A 15,469-nucleotide genomic window follows, 5' to 3' on the forward strand; every position below is an offset into this window, starting at 1 on the left:
GCTTTGACTGCCTCGGCGTACCTCTTATGTTTGGCCAGCAATTTCTGAACGCGCACCGGCCATTTCGTTAAAGGCTTTATTCTCTCGTGGTAGCCGAAATCCTCCCCGCCGATCTCTGAGCCTCTTTGTATCCGAGTTGAGAGTAAGGTGCATCCTGTTGTAGGCCGCATCCGACGCCTCAAGCTTTGCCTTCAGGTCGTCCCGCTCCGAGATCCACTTGCGTCGTTGACTCTCAAACTTTGACGCTTCGTCACTAAGCCTTTGGTTGGACCGAACAGCCTCCCCTAGTTGGGCCCTCGAGGCGTTCAATCTTCTCTGCGTAGGACGACGCCTCCTGACCGGCTCGTCCTCCCTGATCGCGAACGCGGCGTTCGTAGCGCGAGGTTAAGCGATTGATTCGGGCAACAAGCTAAAAAAAAAAAAAAGATAAGAACAGATTCAAAAAACGAGTCGACGAACAGAACAAACAAAAACACACCTCGAAGGAGGCTTGCGCCACATCAGCAACTACATGCGCTTCCTTCATCTGATCAACCGAAGGCAAACGACCATGCCCAAAATGGATCCTCCGGAAAAGTTCAGAGCAAGCTGAAGAGTCGTTCGGGAAAGGACGAGCTTCGGACGTGTGCGAGAAATCCCCCCAGCCACCAAAATCCAACGTCCTTTGCTTTTTTGACGGGTCAGGTCGTTCCAGGCTAGCGTCGTCTTTTCTTTTCGGAGGACCCTTTACAACCCTCCGTATCACGACCAGACCCCTCCGAGCGACGAACTAAAGGAAGGGACTGGGACTGATGTCTCGGTGGTGCGTCAGACGACTGACGTGATCGATAGGAGACCTTCCCCGGCCGAACCAGCACCGGAGGACGAGTGATCACGGCGACCGTCCAAACTGGGAAGTTGGACGGGGAACGGAAGACGAGTCCGACGCTCGGCGATAACGAGCAGACGCGTTGGGAACACTCATATTCATTTTAACCCATCGTCTCGGCTAAAAAAAAAAAAAAAAAAAAAGAGAGACTAATCAAAACAACAGAGTTAATCTACAATTCGAAGAAAAACAAGAGTTAGATCGATCGCATAAGGATTACCTGTTTTTCTTCGAAGACCCCGGTGGTTTCCTTGGACGATCTTTTTCGGTACCCCAGCCACACGTAAGGGCAATGGAGCTTAATTGCGTCTACCTCGGCTTGCAAAGAAGAAGGGTACGGAAGCAGGACACCTCGGAATAACAACTAAAAAAAAAAAGGGGGGGTTAAGTAAAGCCAAAAGATACAAGTGAAGATAACTAAGCAAGAAGGATCGGCTACCGGGTGAAGGGTTCCACCCAGAAAACCAAGGGATCGACGGATCCTCCATAACCCCCGCGGCAACTTCCAAAAAGAAGTACGAGCCTTTCCAGTTATACGTTTTGCCCTTGGCACCCTCGACGAGCGTCGTCTTCTTTCCCGAAGCTACGTAATAAAGGACCGGGCGTCTTCTCCCGACTAGACGGATTCAGACATGTCAGCTCTTCAAAGTGATCACAAGTAAACGTGACCCTTGCAACCTCGGCCATGATCGAAAGACCGACAGCATTTCGAAAAGTCGCCGGGGCAAATTTGGAAATAGCCGCCTTTCGACGAGCGAAATACATCATCAAAAAGGATGGGAGAGGGAAGGTGAGCCCGCCACTCGGTAAAATATTTCTCCGAGAGACAAATAAAACCGGGAGGTGCATCCCAGTGACGTTGAAAAGATTCCGGCATCAAAATCTTTGGCCTAGTGCTTAGTATCTGGGCACTAACCGCGTCAGTCGTCACGTCAATTTTCAACTTCCCGATGCGAACTGCATCAATCGCCGCGTCAATTTTTATCGATGTCGGCGGCATGTGGTTGAAACGACTGACGGTCGGCAAAGGAAACGTCGTCCATATTAAGAGACGATGGGTCGTCGTTTAGGGGCTCGTCTATCAGGGACGGAACCCTATAAGGGAGCCCCGACGAGCTTGGAGCCCGCCGACCCAGGAATAAGACGACGCTTCAGCTCCTCGAATTGAGCCGTGTCCGAATCCGTCGAGGACGAGTCAGAAGAACTTGGAGAACGAGTACGACGACGGGCAGATCTCGCGGAGTCGCCGGATTCAGAAGTTGTAGCTCGTCGAAGGTGACTCGCGGCGGAAGAGTTAGACGACGAGGATCGAGGAGAATCCATAACGAAAGCGCGACACTAAAAGCAAAATAACGACGAGATAGGAAGAAGGGAGAATACATGAACGATGACAGCACCAAGCGCGAGAAGAAGATAATGAGGCAAGGGGAGAAGTGATATTTATAGGGGAAGAAGGAAGGATCTGGAAGCGTCATCATTGCCCACACGCGCTCGGTGACGATACGACTTCCGGATTTCACGCGCGTCAAGCACCGCACACAACGATTCGACCCCTGGGCATCGGAAACCGTTTTCTCACGCGCGACTCTTCGTTTGTCCAATCAGAAAAGCGTCCTTTCATCTTTGCACAATTATTCTTCGCCTAAAGACTACGAACTAAAGATGGAGGGGAGGGACTACTGTTGAGGGTGGATCCACACCTCAAACAAGAGGCCTGGCCCAGGAAAAAAGCCCATGATAAATCTCCAAAGGAAGGGAGGGTATTATGGTCTTTTATATGGACGAACCGACACGATTCCCTATAAATACAGGCGTACGGCCCGCATTTTGGGGGATCGTGAAAAAGGCAGCAGAATTCGTACAGCAAGAACCAGAGCTCAGCTCGTCCAAGAGAAAGTCAACGTTTTCAAGCCTATAGTTCGGAGAGTTGACGAGCTATCAGCCCGTCGATTACTTTGTTTGTAACTCGTTTACATTGTGTTGTATCCCGTCCTTTAGTGCCTCGGCACCGATATAATAAAGAGAACTTTCGACCCTCCCTTGACCGAACTAAACATTCTAATTGTGACCAAAAGGGACATCAACAATATATATATATATGTTTGGGTTACAAGATCTTCAGGTTAGACTGTTATGGATTTTCAACTGGCGTTAACACAACTATTTTTTTTACTAAACAAATTTTTGTATTTATGCATAGCAGGTTCCTAATTGCTAGACATTTCAAAACATTTTATCCATGCACAAATGTGTAGCCATAAAAAGAAGAATATAACCTCCAAGTCCAAATATTTTCCAGTAAAAATTGTTCTTAATACTTTTCTAGAATACTAACCACCAATAACTTAAAAAAGCAGTTTGTCAACAACATTCCAAGGTTATTTTAGCTGCCTTTTCACACAAGTCACCATATAAATGACCTTTTGATTTCATTCCCAAGAAAGAAACAACACTCCCATAAGAAAACAAAAACTCCCAAATCATTCTTTACGTTCATCGAAATCATGACAAAAGCAAACCCTTCAACCCTAGTTCTTGGACAATCTACGGCGGAGGAAAGTATTCCACAAGTCTAGCCAAGATCAATCCAAAACCCTAATGGATCGATCACGAACCAGAGCCAAGATCACCAAAACTCACCGAGTTTACACCGTTGGGGATCGTCTCAAGTAAACCGACGAGGCAGGATTGTCTATGTTCTCCTACGACACACGCCGGTTCTTTCAGGTGCAGGCACCACCCGCGTTGATTATTCATTAACCACGTGTCGGGTCTATTGGGTCGAACCTCGCGGTCCTGTTGTCATCCAAGTCAAGCCGGTTTAGTGACTCCCTCAAGGCTCAGTAAACCAGAGCTTCCGTAAGCCGGTTACTGTATTTTTGTTTCGGTCTAATAATTATCGGTTTTGTTATTCTATTGTTGACATTGTTGGATCGACGTCCTATTTATTTCAATAATGTATATACTAAACCGATTGAAATCGACCGATTCAAGGTAAAACTTTATAAAACTTTCACTGATTTGATTTATATATTTTAGTTTTGATTTCATGCATTTCACATTCTTATAACGCTTTATCATTTACTAAAATTCCATATGAGATATGAAAAAAAAACTAGTAGAAGACTATAATATTTGTTTTCTCAACAATTCAAATTTAATTAGATCTATGGAGAGAGAGAGTGTTAAAGGATCAAATATGGATAAGAATCTCTCTTTTAAAGGTAAAGAATATAGTCAACACAATAAAATAAAAAGTATATTGGCCATTATTGGGTAATGAATCTTGTTCGGATAAAATCAATTTTATGGTTAGATAATACTTCCCTCCGTTTCATATTAAGTGTCATTTTAGACTGTAAATTTTGTTTCAAAATAATGTGTCATTTTATATTTCCAATGTAGATGTTTTGTAAATTTTTCAATTTTATCCCTACTAATTTAATGTATTGACCAATAGAAAAATTGTATAATATATTAATAAAGGATAAGATAGAAAATTTAATAATTTTCTTAATATGTGTGAAAAATCCTAGAATGACACTTAATATGAAACGGAGGGAGTGTTTGTAGTTGGGGGTAATTTATGTTTTTGTAGTATAATTCTAAAGAATAGTACGACCCACAAATGTGAAAGACAAGTTATGTCCGGTTCAATTTAGCTCTTAACCGGGAACAAGAACCGTATAAAACCAAAAAGACCTTATAAACGACGCCGTATGAGCGACTGAAAACCAAATTGTGACTGTGTTTTAGTGGTTTAATTAAAAAAACCAAATTAATAAAAATCCCAAAATATATTTTAGATATTTATCAGGTTTTTTTTTTTTTTTTTTTCTTTTGGTTTCCAAGTCTCTCTCTCTTCCTCTCTCTCTCCCCTCTCTCTCTCCCGCTGCTTATTACAGAAAAAAAGAAAAAAATATCGTCTCCACCTTTCTCGCACAAGCTTCAAAGCCTTTCAACCACCACACCAGAGCCGACTACTACTTCAGATTGAGAATAATCCAACAAATCAACGTTAATCCGGTATAAATCTTTTGTATATCTGCAAATCAAAATTCATCTACTGATTTTTAATTTCTTCTGAGTTTAACTTCTTACACACCATAGATTCTTCTATCTGTATTGAATCTGGGATGTTTTTGAATCTATCCATTCATACAATACAAAATCGATCTAGATCGGGTCTTTTGTTTCTCAGAAACCACCAATCGATTTTTACCCTAATCACGACATCATACACGATTGTCTTAATTCCGTGATTTTCATTATAAATTGTTTTGTGATGTTTAAAGGAAGAGAAAATTTAGGTTAACCCCTTTGATTAGTGTTTAGATTGTGTGCAATTAGTTATCTTATCTTCAATATTGTTGTTGTCTAACGAGAAGATATTATTATGTGGACATTGAGTTTGAGTAAGTAATCTCTCAATCAATGACAATGACTTAGCCAATGTGTGTTACCTTTATTGAACTATTATAGGATTGATTACATTATGATTCTTGATCTCTGATCCTTATCTTTGATCTTAACAGATAAATCGCAAAGTTGTCGCATTTTTTTTCAAACTAATTAGGAAATGGTTGAAAGGTAATTCATTTGAAAGTGTTTATATGCTTTTTTTGCTTCTTTTATAGACTAAAAAATTTCTCACTGTTTGTTAGTTTTTGTTTGCAGGCATGGAGAGTTTTGATTTTTTTGCTTTTTAAGATCAATATATCATGTCGCAGTGCGTAGACGGTATCAAGCATTTATGCACCTCTGTATTAGGGTGTTTTGATCTTGATTTGTACAAAGGATCTGGTGGTCTTGGAGACCCTGAATTGCTTGCAAGAGACACTGTTTGTATGATGCCCTATCATCTTCTTCTTTTTATTCTCTATTAGAGGAATGAAATAAACTTTCTGATTGTGAGTTATGATGATTGGATTTTTTTTTGTTTTGAGTGCAGTTAGTGTGAGTGAAATAGAAGCTCTTTATGAGCTCTTTAAGAAAATCAGCAGTGCCGTGATTGATGATGGGTTGATTAACAAGGTAAAAGCTAGCTGCTTGTCTGGTTTTGCTCATTAGTTGAAAGCTTGAGTGGTCTTACTCATCTCTTGTTAAATTTATTTGTATCAGGAGGAGTTTCAGTTGGCTTTGTTTAAGACAAATAAAAAAGAGAGCTTGTTTGCTGATAGGGTAATGTTTCTAAATGCTCTTAAACCCATTTTGCCAAGATCAAGTTTAAGAGAAATGTTGAGATATGTGATTTGGTTTGTAGGTGTTCGATTTGTTCGATACAAAGCACAATGGAATACTCGGGTTTGAGGAGTTTGCTCGTGCTCTCTCTGTGTTTCACCCAAATGCTCCTATAGATGACAAAATCCACTGTATGTGTCTTTAATAACTTGGAGTAATGAAATCCACGTTATTTTGGTTTCATATTTTAATGGTATACATATATTGCTTTTGCAGTTTCATTTCAGCTCTATGATCTTAAACAGCAAGGCTTCATCGAACGGCAAGAGGTAAAGCTTCCATATCTTCTTCATAAATAACCTTGTAAAAAGTGCACTTTATCCATCCTCAGAGACATTAACGTCACTCATTTGAATAGGTGAAACAAATGGTTGTTGCTACGCTTGCTGAATCTGGAATGAATTTGAAGGATACTGTCATAGAGGATATAATCGACAAGGTAAGCTAGTTATTTTTTCCTCTTCGCCCAATTTTTTTTTCTAGTTTGAAAGTAATTTTCTGAGTTTTGATTGTTCAGACATTTGAGGAAGCAGACACAAAACATGATGGAAAGATTGATAAGGAAGAGTGGAGAAGCCTTGTTCTTAGACATCCCAGCCTTCTGAAGAACATGACTCTTCAGTATCTCAAGTGAGTTCAAAAGTCTTTCTATATATGTAACTAGAGTTGAATTAAATTTGCTTCTTTGGTTTTGTTTTCTTCTCATTCTCTATATGATATGTAGTAAAGGTCGTGATCTTATTTTGTGTGTGCTTGCAGGGATATCACAACTACATTCCCAAGCTTTGTGTTCCATTCTCAGGTGGAAGATACCTGAGGAAACAAAGACAAGCAGCAAGACATTGTACTGTTGAAGGTTGTTGTTCTTTCGTTATGGTTGTTTATTTGTTTCATCTCTACATCTCTGGACTCATTTATTTTTTATTGAGATTTTTTTTGTGAAGCAAATTTCTTTTTTTTTTTTGTTTGGTTTTTGTCCATTTTGATTTCGCTCGGCCTATCTGTAGATACAACTTTTGCATCTTGATCTTATGATATGTAAAGTTTTTTTAAGTTTATTAATCCAAAGTATAAAGATTTGCTTCCTGTTTTGGTTATTTTGAGTTTGCTTTTCATCTTATTAGTTCAATGGATTTGTAGATTGTAAAGCAAAACTAGGTCATTTAATAATGCTGAATATTCTTGCCAGTTCTTAGGGGGAAAAGCATGCTTATGTAGTAGTACCTTTTTGTTTTCTTCATTTGGTTGATGCCTTCTAACAAAAGTCAGACCTTTAAATTGTTCTCTTAAAATGTTTTGGTTGCCCGTGTGACAAGTTTTGATGGAAGAATATATAAGAAAATCTTCAATATGTTTTAAATAAAAAGGTTAAGGTTCTACAAATGTGCATGTCTTTGTTATAATGAGTTATATCGTAAGAGAGAGCGTCATAGCACAATTTAAGGCACACAGGCTTTGTGATCAAAACTCTCCATGCCTGCAAAATAAAACACTAACAAACAATGAGAATTTTTGCCCAAATCAAAAACAACACTCTATAAACGCAAGCACACTATAATAAATTACTAACACTTGTAGGATAGACTCACTTAACCAACACTTGCAAAACTGTGTCATGCAAACAGAACAAATCGCAAAACTGTGGTAGCAGGTCTATTTTCAAGTTGCAAAACTGTGGTAAATTAAACCAAAGAATCAAACCATAGTTTTTACACCTCTTGGACAAAAACTAGTTTTAACAATATCTTATGTCCGAAGCTGCAACAAGAGCAATCTGACATAAGTGTCAGGTAACTTGCTATCCAATCCTCTTCTTCTCTTGCACTCCACCTTTCGAATTTATCGCATAATTACTTCTCTTTCGAAAAGCTCTTCCTCCATAACACCCATTCGTAAAATTGAACCGATGATTTCACATAACCAAGATTCAGTTCCTTAATTAGTTTACTTGTCTGCATTAATAATGGACATTTTAACATTCAATGTCTATTGTATAAAAACTCTTAATATAGCAGGTTTTTCAAACTCAAATGAAGACTCAGAAAAAAAAAAGTAGATGAAGCCAAGACTATGTTAGTATTTTGAGAAAAAAAAAATACATTCATTGTCAGGAAAACATACAATTCAAAAGGATTACAAAAATAAATTGTCGACTTCTTACAAACCCTAAATCTAAATCGGCCACAAGAAGAGACTTTTTGCTAACAGAATTACACTCATAATCTAACATTCATAATCATACATAATTGAATTATGAGTGTTAGATTATACAATGATCTTTACTAAGTCATATAGATGTGTTACTTTGCAGTTCGGAAAAAATGCAACATAATCAGACAGTACACATATTGTTCATTCATATATGATTGATATTGGATTCTACTTGATTATTGTGGATTGATATAACATACTTGATTATTGATAGCAATAAATCTCTTAGTTGTGAGATATTTGAGGCTGATATATAATTAAATCTGCTAAACTTATGAAAATTAAGAGATTTGAGACCAATATAGTATAGACAAATAAAACAAAATTACCTAGTGATACATTCATATTCATCATTTTTTAAAGTTAGGAATTAAGATCAAATTTTGGCAAAGATCTTGACTCTCTTTAGAATTCAAAACTGATATCACAACTTTTCTGACAAAAGAAAGTAGAAAAAAAAAATAGTAACTTAGTTGTCCAAGCATATTGCCGATTTCAAACATTATTAGCTTATAACCCAAATCAAAATGCATAATTAAATAAGGTCTTAATCAAGATTACCAAACCAAACTCTTCACATAAACACTTCCACCACAGATGCATAAATATGAATAGTGCGGTAAGCGAGAGAGAATCAAATACATTATCTTTATCACTCATCTTGATTATATAACGCCTGTGCTGGTACTTGTAGGTTCCTTCCTTCTCTTTCTTTAAAACTGAAATACATCTCTCAAATAATTTCTCATACCTCCTAACCCTAAAAATAGATATATCTAACATGTTCAAATTTGCATTGGAAAACTTATAAACTGGTCTTCTTTAAAAAGTATGATAAACCAAAATTTTCAGATTCTTCTATGTAAAATAACTATTTGGCTGGATCTGAACATAAGTTGGATAGATAGCACATTGAGTAGTATAACCAAATGAAGCTACCAGATTGCCTTCATGATCTAATCGCCAATTTTTAGCATTTTAAAATGGAATTCTTCATAGCTTATTCCAAGCTGATTTCTTAACTGTTGATGAGAATTCCATTTTACTGGAAAAAAAAAGTTAGTTAGAATTCTAATTTTCATTGCTAAGTAGTTTCATTAGTGACACATCGAGCCAAAGGTCAGTAAACTTCGAGTGAGCTCAATGCTTAGTTAATTTTGGGTAGTAAACAATTTCTTTCATCTGGATTTTGTTGTAATATATAAAATATTTGAGCTAATATGCTAAACTATTTATATATGGAGATTAAGGGGGGTGTATTCAAACTAGGATTTTGGAGGATTTGTGATTTTTTTTAAAATCACCTGTTATTCAACTTGGGATTTTTAAATCACTTCTCAAATCTAATGTTATTCAATGTGACATTTGTTAAAAATCATTCAAAATCACTCACAATCCCTGTTATTCAATCAACAATTTGTAAAAATCATATCAAATCAACTGTTATAAACATAACTTTTTTTTTATAAGAAAACCATAATAGAGATTTTGAGAAACTTTGGGTACTTTTTTATAAGAGAAATCTTGTTGTCAATTGTTTACCACATTTAGCTATTTAGCCTCATTTATATTTATTATTTACAACTATATGTCATTGTATTTTTGAAAAAAGAAACAACTGTGTTATTTTTAAAATCTTTATCACATAACTTTATTAATATTAATTAAGTTTAAGCTTTAAATATATTTTACATATTAGAAAAAAATGAATAAATGAAATGCATTTGTAACCCACGCGGATCTCACAAATTCAAGCGGGACGGATGCAAAGATATTTTGTGGCTCAAAATATTTAAACATGTTGTGGGATTGCTTAGCGGACGGGTTTGACCGAGTTAACAATTTTATTTAAATTATCCGGTTCATGTAGTTTTAGTTTTTTTGGGATTTTTATCTGATTTGACAGTTCAAGATTTTTATAAAAATCTAACGATCACTAATTCGCTTCACATTCTATCCAGATCCGCCATCATGTCAATCTAAAATTTATGGTGAAGCGATTACTATTTTAAACTTTCATAAACTTGATAAATTCAAACCAATGTAAGTTTAAATGTTATACTAAATAAATATATTTACAAATATAATAACACAAACAAAATTTTCACTCAGTGCAACAGCACGGGTTATTACCTAGTCTTGTGGTATTTTGGAAGAAAAAAAACTTAGAGTATGGTATTTTGTGGAATTTCTCTATTTTTGGAACATAAAACTAATAATGAAAATGTGATATTTTTTTTTTTTGAAAATGTGATATTTTGAGGAATATCTTAATTTGAATCGAATGTTTTTAAAATTTCTTATTATACACTATAAATATTCGTAATCAATAAATGTAAACATTATTTAAAACCAGTAGCATGACTCTTAAAAGAACATAGCCATCGTTTTCAAAGTGACGGAACTTTGGAGAGATGGTCTATATTATATACTAAGGGAGTCAAAATTCTTTCGAATAATTTTATAAATCCATCAAATCATCAATTGCAATAAACTTTTGAAAGGAGAATTATTGTAAGAAACAAGTTGAATGATACAGAGACTTCAATGAAAGTGTCTTTGACCAGAATCAAAAATAAATGTTTTTACCATACTTTTGAATGAAGTGGAGCTGTATAAGATGAGACAAAAAATACAACAAGCAGGAGCTATATTAAGAACCAACTATTTCTATTACCTATTTTTTTACATTAGGACATTAATGTTCCTCCTGAGCCCAATGATGGTAAGGGCCTTCTCACAAATGGATGGTTCAGCAGTTCAGCTGCAGTTGGTCGCTCATCCGGGTTCACTTTGAGACATTTAAGTATGAAATCAAGAGTGTCTTGGGATAGAGTATCAGGTAATTCCGGAAGCGTACCCCTTGCGATCTTAAACAGGGCTGCAAGCTGCACGTTTGCACAAATTCTGTTAATGAAGGTGCCAAGGTGAAAAACGAAATCACTGTGTTGAGACTAATCATTAAACTGAAGCCAAGGGTTCGTGTGTATTTCACAAATAGCTAAAAAGTTATTGATTTTTGTATGGAAATTCCCGCAAGTTATATAAAGAAAGTTTATGAATCTTGAAAACTTAAGAGCATCATTACCAATGGTTACTCATATCGTTGCTTTATCAAAAGTTTAATGAATAAATAATAAAATATATTAAAAAGACAAGAGAGAGGAGAGAAGCTTTCCTCAAGTTAGTCCCGGAAGAAACGATTACTACACTATTCTTACACATGGCGACTTGTTATTGGTTTCTACTTGTTTCAATTAAAATATTATTGTTTTATTTTATTTGAGTAACGTTTATGACTTTAACCAGTAATGATGGTCTTACGGGTTCTAGATCGGAGTAAAGGATCTGACAGTCAACATTTCCAACACAGTGCATCCAAGGCTCCATATATCAGCTGGACTTCCATACCCATCATTAGGCTTGGTGTTAATAACCTGATTAAATAATAATGTTGTTCCATTTAGAAACAACCGTACAAAGTACAATCAAAATGGAAAGAATCCAAATATATCTGTCATTACACAAACATACTAACAGTTATAAACACTAATAAACAGAAAAAAGGAATATTAATCAAATACTCTGAAGGAAACAACAGTATAGCATCCAACAATGCAGCAGTACAGCATCCAACATTGCTATTCCTGAATGATATATTTGTCTTTCACTGTATTCACACAATCAAAAACAGTGGGAAGGATCCCAAAACAATTACCTCCGGAGCCATCCAAACTGAAGTTCCCTTGCAGGACTTAATGTCGTTTAACTTTGACTCCTAAATAACAAAATGACACAAGTACCAAGTCAGAAGAAAAAGCGATGTGCCAGGTTATTACTTAAGAGCAAAAAACTAAAAAACATGTATTAGTAGTAAAGAACCTTTGCCAATCCGATATCTGCAAGTTTGACGTCGCCATTAGCGTCCACCAGTATATTTGCACAGTTGATGTCCCTTTGACGCATAAGATGAGAAAAGTAAGCAACTAGGATTTACATGAATGGTTATGACAAGAGAGTCTAACCTGTGAATAAACCTTTATCGTGGAGAGATATCAAACCATCAAGAATCTGTCTGGTGTAATTGGAGACTACAGAGTCCAGAAGCGGGTAACGTTGGTAAAGGTTTAGAAGAGACCATTTGGTTACAAGCTCAAGAAAGATGTAAAACTTCGACCCGTCCTGCAAACAACGAAATGTTATATTTTAGAGCTATATTGATTTTGCAAAAAACAATGCTTAGGCAGCTGCAAAGCTAGAACTGCAGGATCACACCTTGGCTGTGCCACGATATCGCACAATATTCTTATGCTGAAGCTGATTAAGTAGTGCAATTTCCTATGGAAAAATGAAAAAAAATGTGTAATGAGACCGTACTACGATGGTAGTAGTGACGTACATAAACCAGGCATGTCTCACCTGCTCAAGGTGTTCATACACAGAGCAAAAATGATTCTTGTCCCAGAGGCTCACCCTTAAGCCAAGACGTGACTAGAACATTGCTAAACTTTCTAATATCAATAGACTCGGAACGTGTCGATTTAGTATTTTCCCAATTCGCAACACCACCACTATGACCTGCTTGACTCAAATCCATTTGAGAGGGCGTCAGAAAGGAAGAAGTCGAGTTGGAATCAACGGAGGAACTAGAAGAAGACTGACTAAGTAGTGCAATATCCTACAGAAAATGAAAAACATGGAAAAAATTAAGACACACTACTAATGGTTGCTGGAGCAGATCATAAACCAAACATATCTCACCGCTTCAAGTTCATGATGAATGCATTCTTGTTCATTACTTCCTAAATCAAAAAGTGAAACTTCCTTGACAGCAAAGAAGTCCCCATCTCTACATTTAATATAAACATCCATCAAAAAGCCAAAGGCCAAAGGCACAAGAAAAACTACGAATCTGATTTCAAGTTCAAGAAACTCATTAGGACTTACGCTGAAACGGCTTCATACACAGAGCCAAATGATCCTCGTCCCAGAAGTTGACCCTTTTGCCAAGAAGTGCTGATAGATTCTCCAGCGGCAAAAATCAGCGAGGTTTCACGATCCCGAGATTCCATTTCCCGGAAACTGATGCGATCCGGGAACTCCATAGAAGGCGTTATTATCAAGGAACAAATATGTTACTCGGACTCAACATAGCAACTAGCTAGAAGAAGACATGATATGATGATGACTAAGTTGTGCAATCTCCTATAAAAAAATGAAAGATGTGGCAAATGAGATAATGCTACAATGGTACTGAAATATGATGCAGGCCAGATCATAAACCAGATATACCTTACCTCTTCAAGTTGTGGTTTGCTGTTTTACGTCAATGAGAGAGAGGGAGAATAAAAATAGAAGTGGAAATTTCCAAGCAATTCGTAGTTGACGACGACGACTATTAAAAGTAAGGAAGAAGCAAACAAAAGGAAGTTGACGACGACGACGACTTGTGAAACAAGAATTAAATTTTGCTTTACATAACTTAACGTAGTTCAGTAATAACAATTGTATATTGAATTTTTAAAACTTGCTTCAGATTTTGAATTATTTTGTGGGAGACTTGTTAAAGATTAAAGGGAAAAATCTATCTATTTGAACGTTTAATATACCTAATTAATGTTGTATTACAGTCCCTCTTCAGAGTCATTAAATTTTTTTCCTTAGGTTAGTAGTACACACTGAAGATAACATAAGGAAGAACCAACTATGATTATATAATACATTATACTATAATTTAACATTTGTTCAAAAAAAAAAACTATAATTTAACAAAACTAAACAAATCTATGCACGTTGAACCAAAAAAAAAAACTATGCACCAGAAACGCCAAGGTAGACATTTATCTGATATAATAGTTCCAGTAAAAATAAGTCTCTTCAGTTTCAATATTAATCCCAACACACAGATAAACAACAACGAATAACAAACAAATGAAATGAGCCATATATTATTTTATGTCCCAGGGAACTTAGCTCTTGCCTGCGCAACCCAAACCCTAAGTGTGCAGAAGAATCATATCTCTACTCTCCTCAATAATTTCTATGGAGTCTCATCTCATCTCTCACAAATCTTCTGATTACGCCTGCGCTCAGACAATAGGAAAACCATGTTGGAATATATACAGCTTTTGATTCTAATATATTCTCATTAAAAGACGAAACTAAAAAGCTTCACCTATAGAGGTAATATTACTCAAATCAGCCTCTACGGAGATGTGGAGCTGCTGAACCTCTGGATAAGGGTCTTATCACAAATGGATGGTTTAGCAGCTCGGCTGCAGTTGGCCGTTCAGCGGGGCTCACTTTGAGACACTTTAGTATGAAATCCCGAGCGTCTAGTGATAAAGTATCAGGTATGTCCGGAAGCGTACCCCTTCCGATGCGAAACAGGGCTCTAACCTGCGCGTTTGCACAAATTCCGACTTTAACTCATAAAATCCCATTCTAACATAAAAAAAGACCGTTCAAATGTCGTTAGTCCTATATATTTTGTTGTTAATAAAAAATAAGAATGTTTCCAATTATGTTAGCATCTTACTAAATTAGCTAAATGCTGTGTTTGTGTATTTTGTATAGAAACCCAAAAAGTTCGAATATATTTTAAAATTAACTAAACAATTTGTTGTTTTATTGGAATTTTCCTATTTTATCCAAAGGAAGTTTGAAAAATTGGAAGACTTACAGGTTCTATATCAGAGTAAGGGGTCTGACCAGTACACATTTCGAGCACAGTACACCCAAGGCTCCATATATCAGCTGGACTTCCATACCCATCATTACGCAGCTTGGGGTTAATAACCTGATCAAATGATTATGTTCCATTTAGAATCAACCATACACGTATAGCCTAAAGTACAATCAAAGTGATGAGACAAAAAAAAAAAAAAAAAAAAATACAGATGATGATTACTACTAACATACTTACAGTTATAATAGAAAAATTAAGAAAATATAATCAAATACTTGAAGGAGACATAAACTCTGGAGCAATCCAGAAAATAATAGACTTTCCATGCAGGACGTAATGTTGTATTAAGTAAGGGGAATGAGCAACATTTTTAAACAACAAGATACAATTAAGTTTCTGTTGATGTATGATATGTTTGCCTATCATTGTATTCACACAACCAAAAACAGTAGGAAGGATCC

At 36.4% G+C, this 15,469-nt stretch overlaps 2 protein-coding genes, 1 non-coding gene and 1 pseudogene across 3 annotated transcripts; 2 read left to right on the forward strand and 2 right to left on the reverse strand.

The window, feature by feature from the left end:
* Nucleotides 1–3,352: 3,352 nt before the first annotated feature.
* On the forward strand, nt 3,353–3,715 carry LOC104732631 (uncharacterized; annotated as a pseudogene).
* Nucleotides 3,716–4,648: 933 nt separating this feature from the next.
* On the forward strand, nt 4,649–7,196 carry LOC104732636 (calcineurin B-like protein 2). Its single transcript, XM_010452204.3, has 10 exons — nt 4,649–4,894; nt 5,404–5,458; nt 5,546–5,713; nt 5,820–5,902; nt 5,990–6,049; nt 6,132–6,240; nt 6,326–6,378; nt 6,468–6,548; nt 6,627–6,739; nt 6,869–7,196. Exons 3-10 carry the CDS (start codon nt 5,590–5,592, stop codon nt 6,924–6,926), a joined length of 681 nt encoding a protein of 226 aa, XP_010450506.1. The 5' UTR covers nt 4,649–4,894; nt 5,404–5,458; nt 5,546–5,589; the 3' UTR covers nt 6,927–7,196.
* Nucleotides 7,197–10,815: 3,619 nt separating this feature from the next.
* Nucleotides 10,816–13,425, reverse strand: LOC104732644 (mitogen-activated protein kinase kinase kinase 1). Its single transcript, XM_087469399.1, is given in 9 exon segments — nt 10,816–11,208; nt 11,645–11,673; nt 11,676–11,757; nt 12,039–12,098; nt 12,203–12,502; nt 12,596–12,658; nt 12,759–12,998; nt 13,082–13,169; nt 13,268–13,425. Coding segments are annotated over 9 exon segments (1,218 nt in total). The 3' UTR covers nt 10,816–11,010.
* Nucleotides 13,426–14,126: 701 nt separating this feature from the next.
* On the reverse strand, nt 14,127–15,469 carry LOC104732658 (uncharacterized). Its single transcript, XR_015580993.1, has 3 exons — nt 15,003–15,469; nt 14,496–14,719; nt 14,127–14,403 (listed from the first exon to the last, which is right to left on the reverse strand). It is a non-coding gene; the product is annotated as an uncharacterized LOC104732658 (transcript).

This window comes from Camelina sativa, chromosome 2 (genome assembly GCF_030686135.1).
Source record: "Camelina sativa cultivar CO46 ecotype springtype chromosome 2, ASM3068613v1".
Lineage (NCBI taxonomy): Eukaryota > Viridiplantae > Streptophyta > Magnoliopsida > Brassicales > Brassicaceae > Camelina > Camelina sativa.

Bases quoted from the DNA above. Each gene is read 5' to 3' on its own strand.
- LOC104732636 (XM_010452204.3), top strand. From the start codon at position 5,590: ATGTCGCAGTGCGTAGACGGTATCAAGCATTTATGCACCTCTGTATTA. The intron at 6,241-6,325 runs GTATGTGTCTTT...TTGCTTTTGCAG, and splicing joins TATAGATGACAAAATCCACT to TTTCATTTCAGCTCTATGAT. The intron at 6,379-6,467 runs GTAAAGCTTCCA...TCATTTGAATAG, and splicing joins GCTTCATCGAACGGCAAGAG to GTGAAACAAATGGTTGTTGC.